This window comes from Branchiostoma lanceolatum, chromosome 6 (genome assembly GCF_035083965.1).
Source record: "Branchiostoma lanceolatum isolate klBraLanc5 chromosome 6, klBraLanc5.hap2, whole genome shotgun sequence".
NCBI lineage: Eukaryota > Metazoa > Chordata > Leptocardii > Amphioxiformes > Branchiostomatidae > Branchiostoma > Branchiostoma lanceolatum.
In genome coordinates, this window is record NC_089727.1 from 4,340,866 (window position 1) to 4,363,870 (window position 23,005).

Here is a 23,005-nt window from a genome sequence, read left to right on the forward strand (position 1 = left end):
ATCCTCTTATTTCTTATGTTATGTATACCTTTTTTTTGCCCTGTCGCTCCAATTTTTTTTCTGAAAGAATCTGAGAACCAACCAATCAAATAAGTGTGGCCAAACCTTCTGTCTGCTAAAGTAGCCATTTGGTTATGGTGTTAGGGAGATTAGGGTTAAATTATTCAATCACTTGTTGAATAGAGGAGGTGTGGAAAATGTCACTAAAGCTGGATACATGATACAAAATATATCGAGCAACTGGATAAATTCTCTACAAAAGAGTCACTAATGAAAGATAGAGGATGCTATCTGAAATGTCTGACTATTCAGAGAATTTATCCAATTGTTTGGTTCATTTGGTATCATTCTACCCAGATGTCCAACCTTTTATTAAGTAAATCAGGCTTTTTCAAAAAGCTTTTAGAACAATTTGCTGCAGTCTGGTTAATGATTTTGGCTACTAGTACATCCGGCTATTTGTGTTAAAAGATTGGTGTTCACAATCAGCAATGATAATCACTAACTGCACAATGAACACACGGTGATGGGACCTCATATCGTAACCACAAGCTCACTTTCAAACCTGAAGATTCGCCATTGGATGCAGGACCGTCAGCCACAGGGCGCAAGGATTCGCTAAGCCTCAATGTGGAGTTTATCAAAGTCAACCTGAGTCGCAGCAAGAGAGCCGCGCCGACCGCGGACCCCGGACTCCACACCAGCGGAAGTATGAGCAGTGGACGCCTTCGCGACCTGATGTCAACGCCCCCAGTTCAGCAGTCACAGGACCCTGCTAATGTCCACATCGACATATCCGGTATGTGTACATCTCTCCATGATTGCCATCTTCATTTGTAATGATGCCAAATACATTCATGTTGTTAACTATATACAACCATGTATCTCATGCAGAATTTACAGAAGTACTACAGTTAAACCTGCACATAAAGGCTAGTGAACACCGATAAATAAGAGCGACTTGGCCATTGTAACCACTTTTTTGTGGTTCCTTAGATTATATTTTTCCATTAACCAAAGCATGAAGAATCCTGTGTATAGTTGCCACCTGTCCACTCTGACCATTTTCTGGAAGTCCTTTGGGGGTCATTTTAGACAGGGTTGACTTCAATCTACCAAGTCTAAGCCTGTTTGAAGCTGTTACTTGTAATATATGAAGATCTTTATTGACATAACAAAAGCACAGCGACTTTCGTAAGGTCTGCTATTATTATTATCTATACATACATACAAACGAATAGGTGCATACAAATGAGTTTGATTACACACAATCATATGGGATAGAGCAACATATCGTAATTTCATGTGCTGTATACTTATACATTGCTTGTTTTAATGTCCAAACGGTCTTTGATGTATATATCCTATCTGTACACAGTAAGGATTATCACCTCCTAATATATGGTTTATAGGGTTAAAATTTCTGTATTCTTACAGCTGTTTGCGACGTTGGCTCGGCATCCTTTAAGTACGACATGCGGCGCCTGAATGAGATCCTGGCCTTCCCGCGAGCCTGGTACCGCAGGAGCATCATGCGCCGACTCTTCCTCGGGGACCAGATGGCCACTAAAAAGGCTCAGAGTAAGTCACATTTTGCTTTTGTTGGCTGACATTTGTCTGATTGCTTGTTTGTTCATGATAAGCTCAAATCGGCACGCAGGCCGCTTTTCATTGAGGTCATGAGGGAAGAGGTAAGGGTCAGATACAATATAACAGAGAGACACATTCATTTGAATCCTAACTCTATCAACATATATCATTACATATTTATGGTACAACAATTATTTATATACAATTGCTACAACATACAACATATTGTAGGGCGAAAGCTGGTTCATGGTCCGTGTCCGTTCGTTTTGTTGTCCGTTAGTTCAATATACAGTCAAACCTAGTAAGGTGACCACCTCCCCAAGATGACCGCCTGCCTAAGGTGACCACTTTTGTTAAGTCTTACAAGTGGTTGTTTTAAGCAGGTTTGACTGTCCTTCCATTAGGTATAGATACTGTAAATGCAGAAATGTTTGCAATGGTTTTTATGTTCCCGGTTTTCCCGGTGAACTCTCTACTGCAAACTTAAAGCCACCGCAAAAAGCCGTTCTATTGTGTGACTGTAGCACTATTATTGTTTCAAACGTGAACTCAAAACCACCGCGAACACTCCATTTTTACCCTAATGCGAAATTGAATCCCCGAGAACATTTCTGCATTTACAGTATCCTAGATCTCCAAATTAGAGGTATAGTCAAGCCATACATTTGGTATATTCTATAGAATTACATACAGCTATATCAGTGTGAATGGATCACTGTTTAGTAGTGTGTACACTAGGTGATTTTTGTGATCTGTTTTACAGTCATGAGCTGTTGCTCAGAATATGACCAGCAATTACAACAAACAAGAAAGATTGTGGAATGGTGTGCCTTAAAAATCCCCACTGTTATATATTAAACTTGATGTCTGTAATTTTCCCCTCTCAGGTCAAGCCCCTACTCCGAACCAAACCTTTTCCACCTCGCCCACCGTAAACGTAACGTCTCAGCCAGCCTTCTCCACCACCGACTCCCCGTCATCCGGCATCTTCCCCTTCGTCCCACCGTCCCCCAGCATTTTCAGTATCAAGACCTCCGCTCAGAGCCCGACGGCACCCGTGAGGAGCCCTGTCACGGGGCCGAGTCGCAGACACTCCGCCTTCACCGCCCCTCACGGTGTGGAAGACACGGGGAGAACTAAGAGACATTCTGTTGCATGTGAGCACGGCTCCAAACTACCAGTTTTCCCAGCATCTCAGACTAGTAGAAAGCTCGGCCATCCCTAATACTAGACTTGCTGGCTCTTGGTAGACCTGCTTCAGGATTTTGTTCAGCATTCCTTGCTTATTAACCCTTTTTTTCCTCCATCTTGTATATTAACGTCTACTAACATAATTCCACCAGGTCACTTACATTTACATGCATATCCACCTCCCTGAAAAAATTCTAAGAGTTCTTCAATTGATCAATTAATCTTTTGGGTGGTCCCTTCAGTTAGCTGAATAACTGATTTCCAAGGGAGCCCAAACTGAATGGATAATGCATTCACAATGATATAACTTTTTTTTAAGCAGAAACCATCAAACATAATAAAGTCCCCCTGTGAGTATCAATGCATTCCTGGATATCTAAACTGTGCATACCTGGGGGTGCACTCCAGATCTCTCACATTGCTTTTCAAAGAGATGGATATATGTAACCTGGTTGATGAATGTTAATTGAGGTTATCAGCTTCTTCATATATAGGCTGTGTCTGATAAATGCTGCTGCTTGATAACAGTTTCTATTACAGTAATTAACATACATGTATAACCCCCAAGCTTGTACAAATGTAGTTGTCTCTTTTGCAAATTGCATAGTTATAGGCTCTGCTTCTTTCATCTGCAGTACTAATACATTGTAGCACTGGTTAATGTTTGCAGTATTGATATGTGTGCTTTGAATTGCAGTTCATATCAATGTAGGTTTTTTTTTAGACCACTCTTCACTGAGGACAGCAAAAGCAAAATTGTGCAATGTGCATGACATTGTACAATGATCGTGGTTGTACTAACATTACTCGCTCGTCCTCATTTAAATGTACACATTTTGTAACTTCCGTTACCGTTTGAAGTAAGACGTTTCTGACATTAAGATATGCCACATACAAGGTGCCAAACTGTCGTTTTTGAAAGCCAGAAAAGATTTAAGTCGTCATAAAAACGACAGTTTGGCATCTTTTATGTGGCAAATCTTAATGTCAGGAACGTCTTACTTCAAGCGGTAACAGAAGTTACAAAATGTGTACATTTAAATGATAACAAGTATACTGTGTCACTGCCAGCAACAACAAATTGGGGGATACATGACTAAGGAACTGATTGCCATCAAGCTAACTTTATAGTCTGTATAGTCTACAGAGTCCCCACAGAACAAGGAACAAAAACCACTCAAGGTTCATAATTGAAGAAAAACAAATGGAAAATATTTATAACTGTTTGTATTGCCGATGTAAAGCTTAAAAGAAATGATGATATTATATTATATGTGTGTCATATCAGCACACCATAATGGCCATAATCTCTGCTTTGCCTCTTCTAACAAATACATGTACTATGTACTTCAATTGGTAAATCCATGATCAAAAACTGCTCAAAGATGATCCACTCTAGCCTGATTTAATCAGGCTTATAGCAGCCAGCCCCAAGAGGGGAGGGGACATAAAACCCCCAGACAGCTGGAGTTTGCATTATACAGACTAGATCCACTCCATCTAATTACAAGATGCTAAAAAAAAATGATAAAAAAATGAACAGCATTTCCTTTCCAAAGCAATGTCTTACTTCTGAACCATTTTCCGCAGCTCCGCCCACCTATAATCTTTGCTTTGCCTCTTCTAACAAATGCATGTACTATGCACTTTGGTAAATCCATGATCAAAAACTGCTCAAAGATGATCCACTTTAGCCTGATTAATCGCGCTTATATAGCAGCAGTCCGTAGCCAGCCAGCCCCTAGAGGGGAGGGAACATAAAAACCCCGGACAGCTGGAGTTTGCGTTATCCAGACTAGATCCACTCCATCTAATTCCAAGGGGCTGTAAGTACAAAACAAACTTCCGGTGCGTTTGCTCTCCAAAGTAATGTCTTACTTCTGAACCGTTTTCCGTAGCTCCGCCGACCCTTGAGAGACAGCACAGCCGAGTGGAGGCCCTGAAGGCAGACCAGAGTCCCGACACGTCCTCCCCTGCAGGGGGGAAGACTTACCCCGCCTGGGAGACGGTCGTCCTGTTCGCTGTCAAACTCTCCCGCCTGGAGGTCAACATGAACATGAGCAATGTCATGGGAAACACTGTGTAAGGCGATCAGAAGTATTGTGGCATACAATGCTTTCTGATAAACAGTAGACTTGTTAGCAACCAAAGTCCAAGAAAGCCAAGTAATGTCTTTTTAACATAAACTTTCTTGAATTTATAATGATGTTAATATAATGTTGTGGATGTTTAGTACGCTTCAAGCTATATCATCATGCATGTACATGTATACTGTAGTGCAGTGATTGTTTACATAGTTTGCAATACATTCAGCAAACTGCATAATGAATGCAATGCTTCTGAGGTAGCTGACTGAGGAGCTTTATTACTGTACAAGGCTTATACAAATGTATATTGTAGTGATCTATAGGCAATTTGCATGAAAAAATACAATTTTGGTACATTTGATACATGATATAATGATAGGCCCGGGTTTGTTTCCCAGGAGACTGTACTACTTGCCTCATGCGTTTCAATGCTAACTGTAGCCTTACCTGTTGGCAGGTGGCTGACCCAGGAGCTGTGCAGCCAGGGCCGCCTGTGCATCGCCAGCACCGGGTACAAGAACGTCAGCATCACCGCGGGACTGGACAGCTCCACGCTGGACGCACGCGGAGGGGTGGTAGGGGGGATCATCCAGATATCCAAGATCAACACATCAGGTACAAGCACCCTCACGAAAGAAACGAATTATATAAAAGCAGCTTCCGTTAATTCCCCTAGCTTTCGCCATTTGAATAACTTACAAAAATCCATCTTACCAAAATCAACCAACCCACTTACAATACAAAACGTGGGTCACTTCATTTTCCACTGCCTTCAAAAAAGAAGTCAAACCCAACCATAGTCTGTCATTGTGTCCACTTTCACAGTAGACTAGATCTGTATCTGCATAGGCCGTATAACCGCCTTTCGGCACAATACATCACTAACTCTGCAGGTACGCAGCTTGGCAGCAGCTGGTTACACCACCTACATGTATAGCCCTCTCACACCAAACTTTTGCACATCAAGTAGATTGATTATCTGTATCTATGTAGCCAGTATAACCACCTTTAGGCATAACACACCAGCTTTGCAGGCACTCAGCATGGCAGAAGCTGGCTATATTACACAGAACAATCTGTACAGGTCACGCCTAACCTTTGCACATAACTGCAAGCATTGCTTACAGCAACATGTATCCAGTCAGGGTCCCCTTACTGTCTTGGTGGCAGATCGCTCTGGGCCACATTTAGTAGTATCTATGCCCAAAGTCTGTTAAACCTTTACTAAATGCCAAAGTCATGCATTTGACATCAATCTGTCAATCGAAGATGTCTTGTATCAAATTTGATCTTGGTTATGACTGTCCATCATTTGTATATGTTTTCTTGTTGTATTTTGATTTTAATGTATCAATGTGAATGGACTCCAGGAAGAAAAGTGTAAGATTGTAATAATTGAACACTAATGGAGATCCCAATAAAACAAACAAACAAACAAACATCAGATGATGGGAATATAGCCACCTGCTAGGCCACACCAATTTAATTTCTTGGTTAACAGATTTTTATTTTCAAAAAAAAAATCTGTTAACCAAGAAATTAAATTGGTGTGGCCTTAGAGAACTATTAGCCATAAATTATACATCATAAAACTGATACCCCTCTCCACTATGCCCCCCTTCCCAGTGAACCTCCACAAGAACCCGGACGACGAGCCCACCCACAAATTACACTGAACAACTTGTCTAGAACAACAGTAGCTAATTGAACTATTGGCATAAACTTTGTCTTGAATTAATCTTCTTTTTAAAGACTTCTTCAAGACATCCTAAATTGTCTTTACCTCATCAACATATCTATTCAGAGTTTTGGTATAAAACCTGGTGTTCTCAGTCCTATCGTTAGTCACTGACGAAAGACAGTGGATATCTGTATCTACGTCTATATAACGTCTGACTGTTTCAAAATCTTATCCAGTTGCTTGAGTAATTATTTTTGGCGTAACCTGTCATATCTAACTGCATGCATTGCTTAAATCTAGTGAGGGTGCCCCTACTGTACGTACTTGGTGGCAGACAGCTCTTGTACTGTATCTGTATCTATATAGCCGGTACAACCGCCATTAGGCGTAACACACCAGCTTCGCAGGCAGGCGGCACGGCAGCAGCTGGTTATATTACACCGAACGTGTACTGGTGTTCTCGTAGTCATGACATGCTAACTAACCGCAAAACTCTGGAATTCCCTCCCAGCCCACTGCTTTCCCCCGAATACAACCTACAAACCTTCAAAACAAACACACACCGCTGTCTCTCACCTATGCCACATTAGTTCAATTAGTTCAATGCCGAGAAGTGGCCTCTTACGGCCTTGCATTGAGCGAGATCGTTAAAAAAAAATTTAAAAAAATAAAAGTGGATCCCAATAGGCTCAAACTCTGCTGACACCTATCTTTATTAACCCATCCCTCCCAGTGAACCTGCACGAGAACCCGGGCGACGAGCCCACCCACAGGTGTAACTTTGAGGTGAAGTCTGCCGACACGCGGCTGGACTACATGGGGGCAGCCATCCTGATGGCGCGTCTGCACCAGCTCACTGTCAGCCTGAAGGACGAGTGGAAGGTGGAGGCACTCACCCCGAAAGCTCCACACATATATGATGAGATGGGGGAGAAAAGGTAAGAAATCTTACATTACCCTGAATAATTACCCCCCCCTGCACTAAGTGCACATCATCATCATCCTTCGACCTGGGGGAACGGGGTACGTTCATGCTCTGAGCTTTACACCAGTCGATCAGCCATACATTGTAGCTGCTCCCAGGTCCTCTATGTCAACTCTGGTGTCTGTAGAGAGGGCTCTTGTGTAGGTCAGTTTTCTAGCCTACTTTGATAATGCATTTTAATCCCTACACCTGAGCCATTGAGAGTGAAGACAGTCAAAGTTATTTTTCTTCCAATTACGCCATCTTCATCCATGTTGAGAAGGTAAGAAATGTCACCATCTTGCTGTTTAAGAAAGTTGCATATCTTTGGGAGGAATGGGCTGATAACTTTTTCTCAGTGTAGCCAGGGGGGGCTGAATTGTGAGGAGCTCACAATAGGTAGAGCTGATGTACCTCGGAAACGCCTATTCGTGGTTATAATCTTTTGGCAAAAATGGCAAAAATAAAGTCATCGCTGATGTTTCAAGATTTACAATATTGCTGATCCCTTGGAAATAAAGTCTGAGTTGTCGTTTTTTCCAGTGCCATCTTCATCCATGGAGACTTGGACTGGGACCGTTTCCACCTGATGATCTCCCGCTCTACGACCCCTGACCTGATCAAGGTGTGCCACCGCCTGGAGGAGTTCTTCACGCAGCAGTTCAACAGCAGCCGGAGAATGTTGTCACAGTGGGGTCTGCACGGGGTGTACCTTCCCCAGCCCTCCAGTCTTACTCCTGTTACACCTGAACCTTCAGATAAACCCAACGGTACGGAGTATCTGTTTGTGGGATAACAAAGTTAACAAAACTAGCAACCTGATGATGCAGAAACTATTCATGGAAACTTTGTTTGGTGTTCCTGCAGGCTTTTCTTTCAATCGTGATTGTGCCGGTAAACTTACCATTTTTAGCATTAAAATGTTGGGTTTGCAACATTGATACGGCATAATCATTTAGGTCATGAAAAATGAGGGGAAAATTGGTTTTAAAATGTTAACACTCACTCATACACTCAGTATATTTTTCATACAGTTAAATTAAATGATAAATGTATCATCTGTGTTTTTCTGTGTGTTTTGTTTAATCCTGTCAGAGCTAGCAGACGCCCACCACCACCGCCACTGGCCCTCCGTCCTGGCGCGAGTCTGCGGGTCCAGACTGAGCCTGTTCTCCGCCGCCCTCCCACTGCAGGACCTTGTACTGGGCGGGACCATGAATCTCCGGGGCAACGACCTGACCTTGGCCTGCTTCCACGGGGTCAACTTCAGAGCCAAGTCTTGGGCGCTGTTTAACGTCCTCGAGCCCAACATCTCCTTCTGTACCGAGGTCCAAGAAATTCAGGAAGAAGGTAATTTGTATTAGCCTTGGTACAATCCTCAGTTGTTACTGCTGGCTGCATCTTTTCACTTGTTCATGACGTACCCAAGCTAAATGTGCATAATATAATTACTAGTATACAAACTAGTCTGTACTTGTCAAGTACATTTAGCTTCTTAACAAAACAGACATTTTTTTTATTTTCTAACAAAGATGCTGTCAGTAGATTTAATGCTGCTTGGACAGGTGTATCTAGAAACAGTTGTTGTGTTGAGAATTTGATGTGTACTTCCTAGTACATGTATATATCTGCTTACATACACAAAAGTAGATGAATCATTTAAGAATGAATGAAAGACCTTTATTGAAGATGCGCCATGCGTTTGGTATTCATCACAACGCTATGCAGCATGCTCTACATTATTAGCTCCATGAAATGCTTTTTTTAGCTAGGTAATGTTTCAGGTGTATCTAAGCAACGGATGGATGGTGCTAATATTAAGTGCATGGGGAGACAAAGATCAAGATTAATTTTGGGCCTTTTAGCAGCTTTCCTTGCAATACATGATTGTGTTCCATTTTTGCCTGACCCCAGATGGCAGCAGATCTGACACCTACATCGTGCAGAACCTGTCCTTCCACATCGGACACAACGTCTGGGTCACCAGCGAGAAGGACCAGGCCATCCCCATGGCAACCATCCGCAGACTGACGTGTGGTCGCTATGACAACCCTCCGCCCGGAGTGGCCAGTGTGCATGAGTGGTTTAACTATGTCAGCGCAACCAGAAATGAAGGTATGGAAAACAGTAGAGTATGAATTGAAGGGCAAAATGAACAAGCAAATTAGGCATTTGACAGCATTTGTACATTATTGTTATCATAGATACACCTTTTCAATATCTAACTAAATGAACCCCTTTTCAATATATAAGAAAATGCTGACTAGGTAAGAATATTTTGCTGCCATTAACTGAATTTTTTTCTGATAAACTACAATGTATTTTCCAGTGCAAGTATAGTTGCCAGTTTGCTTTATATGTCTCTCATATCAGATGTGCATTGTGGTCACTGTCCCACTGTTGCCATATTAAATTGGTCACGTGTATTTTTAGTGTTTCTGAACATAGAAGCAGTGCATCTCCTACTGCTCTCCTAGCCTGGGAACCCACCCTCTGTAGTTTACCGCTGGCTCATTCTTTCAGCTGTCCATGGTTAGCAAGCAAATAGAATGAGCCAGTGGTAAACTATGGAGGATGGTACCCAGGCTACTGCTTTCCTACACACTTAAAGTTGGTAATGTTGTACAGTAAAATATCTACTGTGTACTTCCAGAGCTGGATGTGTTCAAGAGCCCAGAGGACCTGCAGAGCAACAGCCCCCCGGTGGAGCGCCGCCTCTTCTCCTCCAGGAAGAGCCTGGACTACGGCCACGAGACCGAGACCATCTTCGCCCTCCCCAAGCTGCAGCTGGAGTTCAAGACCGAACATGTGCAGGGGAAGAAGGAGCCACAGGCCGCAGGTAACGGGGCTACATTGTTAGAGTTTGTGTAGCTATGACATTCCACATTTGGTTAGAAGGGTTTCATTGTTGCCTTTAGCCAGAGTGTCCGCCTAGTTAGTTATGGGACTTCCATACTCTACCCTCACCAGGGGGAGAGTATGGGAGCCAAAGAACTTACTAGGATGACACTCTGGCTATGTTGCCTTAATCAATTCATAAAAAAGTACAATTAAAAAAAAATTACAATAACTATTGTTACTACTTTAGAATGCACAACAGTTACTGCTGTACCAAGCACAAAATTGTTAAGTATCGGTTTTGCAAGTTAAAGGCTTTGTAGAATATCTTGCATTCCTTGAAAACAATTTTATTCCTATGATTATGCAATTGTTTATACAGTTTATATGGTTCATTATTTATGTTTGCAATTTTCCATGACATCAAAGATCACTTCTAGGAGAATGAAGTTTGTCAAAATTGATGTCAATCACACTGGTTTAGTTTTACTGTGATGTACAAGCCTTAGTGTACATGTATGCTAAACACTGAAAAATGCCATGTTGTTGCCATCAGAGCCGATGCCGACGGTTGTGTGCAGCTTTGTGACAGAGTTTATTGACCACATCTGCGTTGCCATGGACGCTGAGCTCATCCTGTTCCTGCACGACCTGGTGGCAGCTTACATCAAAGAGAAGGAGAGAGGTGACATATTCCTTGTAATAGCTTAAATCCTTTCCACACCTTTTAGTGTACAGTATATACAATGGCAGTGCCCATCTCTTTTTCTATAGCCCTTAGGCCACACAGTCCACTACTGTAGGGGGCCTGTCCACTGGCAGTGGTGAGCACAGAAAGCAGTTTGTTTCAAGTCTTTGGTATGACCTGGCCAGGGTTTGAACCTTCCAAATGCAAGGAAAACTCTCTACCCCCTAAACCATTACACTTTTGATAAGTATAATACAATATTCCATTGGCATATTGATGTAACAGCTATGATTCTTTCATGCCTCTTCTGTCGTTTACCACAGACTGTTTGCTTAGCTTGAAAAGGTCTTTGTATTGTGTTTTCCTTCTACAGCTTTCCCCTCGGGTTTCCGCAACTCCACAGCCATGAACCGCAGATCCCGGCAGGACTCCAGAGGGAAGGAAGGGAGCGACCCAACCGCTGAGATGTCCAAGGCCAAGGACTGGCGAGAGTTTCAGTGTCGAGTATGGCAGCTGGAACCTACTGTCAGGTAGATTGATTACACAACGTGTGTAGGTTAACATGCAGACCTTTGTGCATTGGCTGCCTCTTATTCAAACACACATAGATCCTCAGTTGGGAAGAGATAAATTAGATGCATAACTTTTAGTATGAAATTAACGATTGTACAACATCAACCAGATGTCAGATCAAAAATTTTATGTCCTTTGCTGACAGTTGACCCCCCAAAAAAGCTAAAAGTCAGCAGTTTTTTGCTAGGGTCAGTCGAGTAACTAGAAACCCAACATTTTTTTCCTAGGTCTTATCATTAAATATGCACATCATGATGTTTATTGATGACAAACTACTTATGACATAGATTAGTTATGAATGATTGTGCAAGCCTGTGAGATTTTTTTCTGTATCAGCCACACAGTTTAACTTGTTTGGAGAAACATACTGCCAGCTACTGATGAAGATGATGATGATGACAAGAAGACATGAATTAAATGCATATTCTGTAGATACCTGTACATTGGGCAACCCTGGCTGTTCGTGTATATACATGAACAGAATATGCATCTAATTCATGTGTGCATGCTGAACCAATAGATAAATACAAATTGTACATATGTCGTAACTATGAGGTGTCACTTCAAATGTGAGGTGTCTTGCAAATGATTACTTCAACAACTTTGAATTTTCTTTACCTGATTGTTATTGAATATGCACATTATGATACATGTTGATGACAAACCACTTATAACATAGATTGGTTGTGATTGACACAGTTAAACAGTGCTAAACTCTGTGACTCCCTCCTGCTCAGACTCCTGTCCTGGGCTGGGAAGAGGATCGACCCGGTGGGAGTGGACTACATTCTCCAGAAGCTGGGCTTCAAACATGCCCGGGTCACCATCCCCAAGTGGATCCAGCGGGGGGCCATGGACCCCATCGACAAGATCCTCTCCATCTTCCTCAACAAGATGGTCAACGCCCTGCGGGAGGAGCAGGAGACGTCTGCAGATGCTGCACAGTAAGGTCTGGAGGAGGTCCAAGTCAGTACCTTAAGAAGTGCTATCATTGATCTTCCTTTATCTTCTTCAACAATAAGTCATGGACCATGTCCTCTCAACGCGGGAGGAGCAGGAGACGTCTACAGATTCTGCACAGTAAGGAGGTCTGGAGGAGGTCCAAGTCAGTACCTAAAGAAGTGCCATGCTATCATTGATATCACCTTCATCTTCTTCATCAAGGATTGGCATCAAAGAAGGCATGGACCATGTCCTATGCATCATCATCCTGATGCTTGATGTGGAAGAAGATAGTAGCTGAACCTCTTATACATGTATGTAGCTAAGCTGATATCCTGTTGAACTTGGGTCCTGCAAAACTTACCAAAAGATGTTTATCATCTCACCCATGTAAATAACTTATTTAGTTTCAATTGTGAAATAAGAGTCAGCCAAAATTGAGTTGTTATTTTCTTCCTAAAATTAGAGTCAACCAAAATCTTGGTTAGCCCTTTGGACTTTTGTCTTCTTGTGCTTTTGCCAAACATGCAAGTTTTGCCACTCCTGTCTGCTTCAAATGGTTTTTTTAATTTCCAAGAATGGAGAAAGAGTCTTGCGACCTTTCAACAATGTCAGTTTCCTAAGTAGAATACTCAACTTTCATGTCAGTTCATGTGACAGGAAGCCAGTAAGCTGCATTCATTCCAGCATTGAATATGGTGCATTCTTGCTACTTCAACGACTTGAAGTTAAAAACATTGTTTTTTGATGAGTAAAAGTTGTAATTTCTCTATTTGCTACATGGAATATGCACCAATATCATTAGGAACAACATCAGCAATACAACAACTCAGTCAGTGCCAATATCAATATGAATTGAAACCATATCTGACAAGTGTTTGGGCGGAGCATTGCTGTGTGTATACATGTGTACATTTATGATGCATTGTCTTCAGTATTTGTGTTACACAGAAGTTGGAAATTTAATCATACATGAATGTTAATTTTAGCAGATTCATTACTTGTAAGTTGTATGATTATAAACCTGTACCCTTAAGCAACATATTAAGAGTTAAACAAATTGTAAAAAGTGACAATGATTGTCTAAGTGCAAAAGTATGTACAGAAGGGACTGGAATTGTAATAATGTATAAATTAAGATGTTATGATACTAGTACATGTACCTAATGAGAATGATTTGAAAATGTGGATGCTTGAGGTTGTACATACAGATATAGGACAAGGCTAAGGACAGGAAAGGTTTTGGAAATGTGCTTACCAGTACATTTTGAAGTGACTAGGTAGATACAAAGAAAGTTCTTAAATTGATAGTTAGTTAAAGAAGTACCAAAAGTCTGAAAACGTAAAAGGAGTACATGTAGACTTAAGTTGTGCATAGGTTGCTGTAATATACCTCTGACTTGAAGATGTGGACTTCCCAGGGTTAATTTAAAGATTGTTTGTGAGGTTTTTCTTTTGTTCTGCTGTTTCCTTGATCTCTTGTGCTGTGTTGCCAAAGGCAAGCCAGCATTTCTGTGCAATCATGTTTCTTGTGTATTTTGTATCATGAAAGCAAAATGTGACCACAATCTGCCTCTATCTGATGTGGAATCCACTATTAGCATATCAATGTGAAAACTATTACAAATATGATAGCTAGTTTCTTTAATTGTATATACTGTAATTCAGCCATATTGGCTTTAGCTGCAACCCAGCTGATCTGCCTATTGACAGTAAATGCGCTGGATTTCAGATTGTTAACTGTGTTGATGTCTAAAGCTTGTTCTTGGTACATGTCTATGTGTTGAAGTTGTCAGTGTCTTGTACAGTAGTCAAACAATACTGTTCCTGATGTATATCTTTAAGCCATGCCCCCAACTTTTATATCTACACAAGAACACTATGCGTTAAGGCCACACCAATTTAATTTCTTGGTTAACAGATTTTTTTAAATTTTACCACGAGTACATCATTAAAACAGAAGGCTAGGGTGAAAACTTGCACCTGACCCTGTTCACTCCCTGAAACTGTGTGCACCAAAGTACAAACTTTCCTCTGAGATTCTGTTTTCATCAAGGAGGTCTATATAACCTCCTTGGTTTTCATGTTGATTTTCCAATCTAGCATTTTTTTAGAATTCCGTTAACCAAGAAATTAAATTGGTGTGGCCTAATGTACGGACAAAACATTATTTTGTTTGAATCTTTTACATATCATTCTGTGTGGCTCACTTCGGATTGTGTGATATATTCATTTGTTTTCCAACTATGCATTGTTTTTGTGTGGATGTACATGTCACAGTTGAAGTGTATTTGTTGAATTCAATGAATAAGAAATTTAACCAAGTGCAATAAAAGTTGACAGCTTTGAAATTGCTTCGAATCTCTTTTCTATGTACTCTGACTGGCAACCACACAGAAGTGGACTTTTAGCCTCACTTCACAGTACCATTCATATATATATATATATATATATATATATATATATATATATATATATCATATCTTGTACAAAATGAGTAGGTTAATGATATATAGGGACATCATCCGTTTTCACTTCACAGCTTTGACCTTTTACTCGACTTTTCATCTGCTTATACGGGGTAAGGGACTTTCAGGCCGTCACTCAATAAAATATTACGACCTTTCACCCCAACATCTGCGTAGAGACCTTATCCGGTAACAACCTTTTACCTAATTTTTTTTTCTGCAACATAGAAAGCTCTACTTATCAAACGATCGTAACATATCGCGAGTGTAGAGTTTTTGGTCCCGATAATACTAGAATACCGTGATAACGGAAAGCCCTTAGTTTAAAGTTCTTTGCCAAAAGTACATTTTCCAACAACAAGTCTTATTGTCCCTCTATTGTTGAGTTCCTGAAACGTTTCAAACTCCACTGGCATCTTGTGAGCTTTGTTGAACATTTTCCCGTCATAGTAATGGTACGGGACGCTCCGGTTCTTGTAGGTCGGCAGCGGGTAGAACCCGTACATGGAGATCCGGTCGCAGAACGTCGAGGCCAGGGCGAAGGTGTTCAGGCCGGTTGACGGGAGTCGAAACCGTTTGTGGAAGAGTTGCTTGTACATGCTGGGGGGTGGAGATATTTGATAATGTAACAAGACAACACGACGTCGACGCCACGAAAAGCGACAAGTTAACCTTAACGCAATGCGACACAATCATCATCATAGCTTGTCGCTATTTCTATATGCGACACAGAAATATAACAAATGGCCAGTTCGACTTTACGTTACGTAGACATGTTCCCTTAGTTTGCTTAGGCCATGTTGATTTGATTATATGGATGCCATCCTCTAGGGACCCCAAAACTGATGCAAGCGTGCGAATAAAAGAAGGTTTGGCAAAATAAGAAGTTACCTTCATTATTAAATCTACGTCGTCAGGAAGGATGAACAAAACTAAGCACACAAAGTATGGTGTATCGAAATATAGATTCTTCATTTTTTGTTCTTTCGAAACAAACTTCTTCTTTGACTTTGGAATTGACTTTGGCATTCTACAACATTGGTGTCCGTTTTCCGAAATATTTCTTTGGCAATTTACAGCATTTTTTTTTCTCATTTTGCAGCTGCTTTTATACGTTTTACAGCATTTTTTTTTTTGAATGGACGAAAATTGATGCGCGCGCGGACGTCAACCATATAATCAAATCAACATTTTTCACTTTTCCTACTTTACAAGGCAAGTACTTACTACCCTTTGTTTCCCATGTAAGACTGGTGCGAAAACGCCGTCACAGCGTCGATGTTGTTCTCCTTGATGGCCTTGTCTATGGCCTGCATTTTCTTCTTGGACGGAGAGCCTGGAAGGGACAGCGAGTAGCTAAATATCATCCCTGGAGACTCTCCGAGACGGGCCAACGTGGCTTTTCTCTTCTTACGTCTCAGACCGCCTGCAACTTGCCCCAGGCGTGCGCGGTTTATCGTGGTGAGGTTGGTGGTCTTCCCCACGTCCTTCGCGTAGGGAACAGTTGGCGGGAAATTGTTCCGAATGACGAACTCGTGCGCGTCGATCTCCGCGCCGCAGCCGCTGTCCAGCAGTATCCCCCCGTTTCCTATCAACGCGCATGTCCGGTAACGTTTGATGGGGGTGTGCGTGACGTCACAACGCTTTTTCGACTTGAGAAGTGTGAACGATTTTGTGTTGCATTTTTCCATGAAGACGTCCAGGTCTGAGAAATCTATGATGTGTCTTCTCGGGGAAAAGTACTGCCTTGTGATTTGCCTGTATGGGAAATATCATAATAGATGACACGAGTCTTGATAACATCAAGTAACCATCTTTACTAAAATGTTAATCTCCAAGTAGATTTTTAGGATGGCAAGACAGTATCCATAAGACGAAACAGTAGCCGGATTGGCCCTGGATACTGTGGCCCAATGGGTACTGTCCTGCCAACCCAAAGATCTGCTTGGAGATTACTAAAATGTCATGAAAGCGTGAATGTTGGTGTAGATGGATATGATTGAAACAGCTCAGGAGTTAAAACGTATTTTGTCAAATTTAATCTTCCAAATGCCATACTATTAGGAAAACGACAGCATTTTTACAATAACGCCAAATCGCATGCAAAGAAAACTTACGTCAAAGGTAGAACTTCTTTGCCACTTTCACAAATCCTTAGACAAAAACCTTTCAGAGATCGTCTGTAGAATTCGATAGATTATAAACTATAGATTGTTTACGTCTGTACTTTCCATGCTGTATATCAAAAGCAGCTGTATAAACTGTCCAGAGTAATGCTTCGGTCCCATTTCCAACCCGGGGCCCGGCCGGGCTGTTTGCAAAAACGAAACATAAAAAAATGCATATCAAGAAAATACACAAAAAATATGGTTAGGAGTATTCTTTATGTTTTGTGTCTTTTCTTGTCTTTTATATCATATTTTTCGTTCCAGCAAGCTGCCCGACCGGGCCCCGCTTTGGAAATGTGACCTAAGTATAACTTACTGTAGCTCCCGAACTGACGTCATGTTGAAATGCGCAATGACGTCATCCATGACTCGGTCCTCCGGACTTCTAACCTCCATCGTCGTTTCAGAACTTTGTGTACTATTGTTTGATGACGTCAATCTCGTCATGTTCAGAACACGGGGGATCATGACGGGGAACTCAAATGCACCTTTGTTGTCCCACACGACGTAAGAAGTCAGCAGGATCAGGCAGAACACAACCGCCGTGAACTCCTTCCAATCCACCATCGTTGCCTTAAACCTGTATCAAAGGCATCCAGAGCATTTTATGAGGTTTAAAACCTGAATTAGAAAAATTCAAATTTCTAGACATTCCTACACATGGTAAGTTTCAATAACACTATACCATTACATATCGATATTAAAGGAGCAAAGATACGATGTCGTTGTGTGGTGAGAACTGATAGAAAATCCAAGCCCTAATAGACTGATCCTGACTGTCCATCACAACTAGCTGTTCGACCAATGAGAGAGTGACTGCATGTCCGTCAAATACTTGCATTTTTATGTTTAAATTTTGCATTTCTACGTTTTGACTGGAACACTTTTCACGCCGTGGCTATTGACAGCATGTTCCTGTCAATATTGCAAAAGATTTGCACAGGTATTAGAATGAATTGTTAAGCTCCCATTCGATGAAGTGCAATTTACTTTTATCTTCTTCTTCTCCTTTTCATCCTGAAGGACGATCGGTTCAGCGTAATACTTTTATCTCCTCTGGCTCATTCCCCGTCGTCGAGGATTAGTGGGAAGGGCAGGCCCTCTGATGGCTGAACAGTCCTATCCTGGAGAGGCATGCTCGCCCACATCGCTCATTATTATTATTCGACAAATACACTGTAAGGCAACAACTTTTATTGAAGAGCGAGTCTGGAACATTGATCTATAAGTATTCTATATGCTTTAACATAACAATGATAACTAAATACTAGTGACTTTTATATTCACTAATGTGCGAATTGATTACATGTACATGTTTTAAAATCTATTCACAAAACAGCAAACATCATGACAAAAGAAGCAAGACAAAGTGACTGCGGACTCATTCATTTATTTATGAACGGGGTCTTATATTCTCGCCGTCACTTGTAACGTTACAGCATGGAAAATAGAATAGTCATAACAAGACAATCAAACATGTGAAATAAGAAATACACAGTTGATACACATGCATGTATTACACATTTGCTACGTGATGATGGTTCGGTTTTGCATGTGTGATGCCGGAATTATGATAGATAAATTGCTTCACATAGGTGGATATAGGAAGAAAACATAATTAATGATATCAGAGATGAGAAGATGTTTAGACCACATCCGTGGTGGCATGGATTAGACAGTAAACTATAACTTTTTCTTTCATCATGGCGTACGACTTTACCCTGTATATCTAACGTTACTTACAGTTTCTTTTTTACCAGAGACTGAGCCTGGTTTGGATGGAAATTTGATCTATAGCTATTGAAATAGTGTGTAAATGGGGAGGGGCATACTTTGTATACATGTTATGCACTCACCTGGTTGGTTCGAATCCTTCCCTCTGTGGGCGCAGGGTCAACTGAGGACAGCTTAGACCACTGCTGCTCCGGCATTAGTCTGAAAGTAGTCCTGATCCGCCATCTTTAGCTTTAGAAAGGAAGAAATCTCTTGTCAGTGTTAAGATATAAGAGCGTATTACGACAACACCGGCCTGGTGAAAGGGCACGCTGCCACGCAACACCGCTCAGTGTTTAAATTATTAAAACGCCGGATGGACTGGAACAACCCGTTCTACTTTGGAAGACAATGCGGTCGGATATGTGCTGCAGTTTGAGTCAGCCCCGCTAGAGGCGCTGGTAAACAAATGTAGACCGATGAATTCACAATCATGAGCCAGGAGGCTGGAGCGGAGCTTGGGTAGCGGACTAAAGCTAAGAAGGCTAGACTCCTGGCGAGGAGCGGAGCTTGGGTAGCGGACTAAAGCTAAGAAGGCTAGACTCCTGGCGAGGAGCGGAGCTTGGGTAGCGGACTAAAGCTAAGAAGGCTAGACTCCTGGCGAGGAGCGGAGCTTGGGTAGCGGACTTAGCTAAGAAGGCTAGACTCCGTGGCGAGGAGCGGAGCTTGGACTCCTGGCTTGGGTAGCGGGCTAGAGCTAAGAGAGCTGGACTCATGGCGAGGAGCGGAGACGGGTAGCGGACTAAAGCTATTATAAGAGGGCTAGACTCCTGGCGAGAAGCGGAGCTTGGGTAGCGGACTAAAGCTATTATAAGAAGGCTAGACTCCAGGCGAGGAGAAGGGACGGCGGTCGGGAGTGGTGCCCTTGGGGCGTCGAGCTCTCGGCAATTGATGACCGTTCCTCTCCTCATACGGAGGGCCTGGAGGAAGGGGACGCATTCTGAGTGGTTTCTCTCTTTATTTTTTTACTTTGCCGGTAAGGTTATGTTTTCGCCAGAGTTTGATTGCATGTCTGACTGTGTGTCTAACGATAACTCAAGAATGCCTCATGGATGGATTGTCATGGTATGTGGGTAGGTCTTCTTTAGACCTCGAAATGATTAGATTTAGTCATGAGGAAAAAAACTGAATCTGAATTTCAGATTTTGGGCCCCCTAGCGGCTTACTATGGTGCTGCATTGGAACTTCCGGGTTTGATATCTCGTGTTTTGGAATGCTATGGTCATGATTTTTAAGTGGTAGAAAGCTCTTGCGAGGGAGAGTAAGTCGTGTAGGTTTGGAACCCCTAGCGGCCTTTCAAGAAACTACAGGAGCCGATTTTGTTTCAAACTTTGAAAGAGAATAACTCTAGAAGGTGTCGGCGAATCGTCATGATTTTTGGTATGTAGATAGCTTGAGTACTGTTTTACTTGATGCATCTCTTTTTCGTGAAGGAAAGCCAAACTTAGCCTTTACCAGGCTCCGCGGATCGCTGGGAAAATAATAGAAATTGGCCACATGGAGTGAATAGTATGCCAAGCGTAGTTAGCTATACAGAGAAGGTCAATAGCCGACCAACCCTATTGACCTTCCCTGTATAGCTGACTACCCTTGGCATACTATTCACTCCATGTGGCCAATGTCTACTATTTTCCCAGCGATCCGCGGAGCCTGGTAGTAAAGGCTAAGCCAAAATATGGTTAGATTTCTTAGTCATCCGCGGTACGGCCTGGATCACGTTCGGTCTGGATGACGGATGTTGGTGACTTTGATTTTGATTTGATTGATTCGACTGTAAAAAGTACAGTCAGGGCTACCCAACTAGCCAAATGCTATTACAAAGAGTTAGCCCTGGGAACAGTATTCATTACAAACGTTCACAGAGTTCATCACAAACGTTCACAAAGCACGCCAAACAGATACATAAAAACGCCAAGCTAAAAGCATAGAAGTAACGTTAACAAACTTTGAAAAAAAAAACAAGACTAAGCGCCTATGGTAAAAATGCACGAGACTAAACAATACGTAAAATTGTTGACAACTCAAAGCCAAAACTTAGGTTTACAGTACGTACTAGGTTACTTGGGTTATACAATACTTTGAACTGGAACTCTCGGCTACGAGAGGGTGAAGTCCACTCGAGGGTTGTATAACGTTACCATTGTTCCCGCGGCACCGATGTTTACCCGCTGTCAAGTACAAAGGAAGAACGTTACGCAACGACGTTACGCAACGACGTTACGTTGACAGAAGGTCATTGACTTGGGTCATGATGTTAGACAAAGTTCATCTACTGATATCGTAGCCTCCACCAGGCCTTCCTACGGGGGTGTGGATCGTAGAATTCGGCAAAAAAGGGAATAATTGATCAGAAGAGTCAGTCCACGGTAAGGTAGATGCAAATGAAACCCTCTGGTGACCAAATAAGCTTCCCTGGCGAATATTCTCCCTATAGCCAGCGTAGTTAGTCTAGTAGAGACTACTGATATCGTTGGACGGGGCTCAGAGGGAGGTATGGATAGAAAAATTTGAATGAACTTGAAAATCAAAAGTAGTCAACGTTGGTTGTCTGTCCATCTGTCTGCCTTATGTCTGTCTGTCTGTCTCTCTCTCTCTCCCTTCCTCCCTCCCTCCCCCTCTCTCTTTCTGTGATCAGCGTAACTCGAGAAGCTGTAGATGGATCCTTCAATATGATATTTGGTTGATGGCTGGTAAGGGTCAGAAAAATGAAGGTCAAGTAACGGGCCCTAGCGTACTGAATGTCATGTTTCTCGCCATACCTCGCCTTACAGGTGTCTCACGCACACATACATACACATACACACACTCACACACTCGCACATACCGTCATGACGACAGATAAGTTAACGTTACACACAAAAAGAGGCAGTTGCTGCTTGGCAGGAGTGGGTTGGTGGGTGCTTTTATACTCCAATTAAAAACGAGGCAGTTGCTGTCGTTGTTGTTGTGCCTTTATACAAAGACAGGCGGGATATTTACAAGCCAAACTATTCTTCACCCCCTTAACAAAAAAACAAAAACAATCAGAAAAAGATAACTCACACGCATCAGTCTTAGCTCATTGACTCGTGCCTACATCCACATAATCACATCAACATGGCCTTATCATAATCACATTACCGCTGAAAAAACCTACTCTCCAAGCAGAGGAGTGGGTCCGGCAGGTTTTTGACGTGTTTTTAGGCGTTTTTTGTCGGGCTTTCTACTTTGTCATGGTATCTTTCTATCTTTATCTTAAAGATAGAAAGATACCATGACAAAGTAGAAAGCCCGACAAAAACGCCTAAAAACACGTCAAAAACCTGCTGGACCCACTCCTCTGCTTGGAGAGTAGAGTAAACCTCCATTGAGTGAGACGGGTGTTGGTTGACATACACATCCTGCACGTGCGCCCTGCGCGGGAGGTGACCCTGCTCCACGGGCCGCCGCCTCACGTGCAGAGTCCGCCTTATATAACTACACGGAGGTGAATGGCCGTTTGACCGTGTAACGGTTACACAGAGAGCGAGGGAGAGGGGGAAGAAAGGGATGAAAGTGAAAGTGATCTTAAACCAGTTTTAGCTCTGACACTGAAGAGCTACTCTTCCACTGGCTGTTACAGAGATGACAGGCGCTGTGTACCGTATATGCAAGTTCATTGTATAAGGGGAAATTCCCCGAGCTCTTTTCGACAAGTACAATAAACAGTGGACCACGGCTTAACGTCCTGTCCTTTCCAGTAGCGGGCATGTGTGTGTGTGTGTGTGTGTGTGTGTGTGTGTGTGTGTGTGTGTGTGTGTGTGTGTGTGTGCGTGTGTGCGTGTGTGCGTGCGCGCGTGTGTCCGTGTGTGTGTGTGTGTGTGTGTGTGTGTGTGTGTGTGTATTGTGAGCATGTGGGGTGGGGTGGGTGTGTATACTAAACGGCCAACTCTTTGTCTGCGTACATACAAGTCGACCCATATTAAAGATGGATGTCACTTTTGTCAGATTAACAAAATCATTTTGAAACTGAATAAAGGAGTAATATCCAGTCATTTCCATTGTTTAAGAGTTGATTATAAAA

The 23,005-nt window shown here is 42.2% G+C and overlaps 2 protein-coding genes across 3 annotated transcripts in view; one reads left to right on the forward strand and one right to left on the reverse strand.

Moving 5' to 3' along the window:
- The window catches only part of LOC136437199 (bridge-like lipid transfer protein family member 1), a 90,505-nt gene extending 76,211 nt beyond the window's left edge, over nucleotides 1–14,294 (forward strand). Inside the window, 13 exon segments of the mRNA XM_066431680.1 lie at nucleotides 572–799; nucleotides 1,438–1,581; nucleotides 2,478–2,747; nucleotides 4,680–4,863; nucleotides 5,326–5,483; nucleotides 7,283–7,487; nucleotides 8,057–8,283; nucleotides 8,609–8,863; nucleotides 9,428–9,628; nucleotides 10,167–10,352; nucleotides 10,908–11,036; nucleotides 11,413–11,569; nucleotides 12,350–14,294. Of these exon segments, the coding sequence (XP_066287777.1) occupies nucleotides 572–799; nucleotides 1,438–1,581; nucleotides 2,478–2,747; nucleotides 4,680–4,863; nucleotides 5,326–5,483; nucleotides 7,283–7,487; nucleotides 8,057–8,283; nucleotides 8,609–8,863; nucleotides 9,428–9,628; nucleotides 10,167–10,352; nucleotides 10,908–11,036; nucleotides 11,413–11,569; nucleotides 12,350–12,560 (2,555 nt within the window). The 3' untranslated portion in view covers nucleotides 12,561–14,294.
- Nucleotides 14,295–14,703: 409 nt separating this feature from the next.
- LOC136436212 (CMP-N-acetylneuraminate-poly-alpha-2,8-sialyltransferase-like) lies at nucleotides 14,704–21,137 on the reverse strand. 2 transcript variants are annotated; one of them, XM_066429995.1, is made up of 5 exons: nucleotides 21,017–21,137; nucleotides 19,047–19,155; nucleotides 17,507–17,770; nucleotides 16,250–16,780; nucleotides 14,704–15,622 (listed from the first exon to the last, which is right to left on the reverse strand). In XM_066429995.1, exons 3-5 carry the CDS (start codon nucleotides 17,755–17,757, stop codon nucleotides 15,346–15,348), a joined length of 1,059 nt encoding a protein of 352 aa, XP_066286092.1. In that variant the 5' UTR covers nucleotides 17,758–17,770; nucleotides 19,047–19,155; nucleotides 21,017–21,137; the 3' UTR covers nucleotides 14,704–15,345. The 2 variants fall into 2 exon arrangements, with proteins under 2 accessions (XP_066286092.1, XP_066286093.1); XM_066429996.1 differs by lacking the exon at nucleotides 21,017–21,137 and having other exon boundaries at nucleotides 16,253–16,780; nucleotides 19,047–19,269.
- Between the last annotated feature and the right edge of the window lie 1,868 nt (nucleotides 21,138–23,005).

Bases quoted from the DNA above. Each gene is read 5' to 3' on its own strand.
- LOC136436212 (XM_066429995.1), bottom strand. From the start codon at position 17,757: ATGGTGGATTGGAAGGAGTTCACGGCGGTTGTGTTCTGCCTGATCCTG. The intron at 16,781-17,506 runs GTAAGTTATACT...TTTCCCATACAG, and splicing joins ACGTCAGTTCGGGAGCTACA to GCAAATCACAAGGCAGTACT. The intron at 15,623-16,249 runs GTAAGTACTTGC...TCCACCCCCCAG, and splicing joins TACATGGGAAACAAAGGGTA to CATGTACAAGCAACTCTTCC.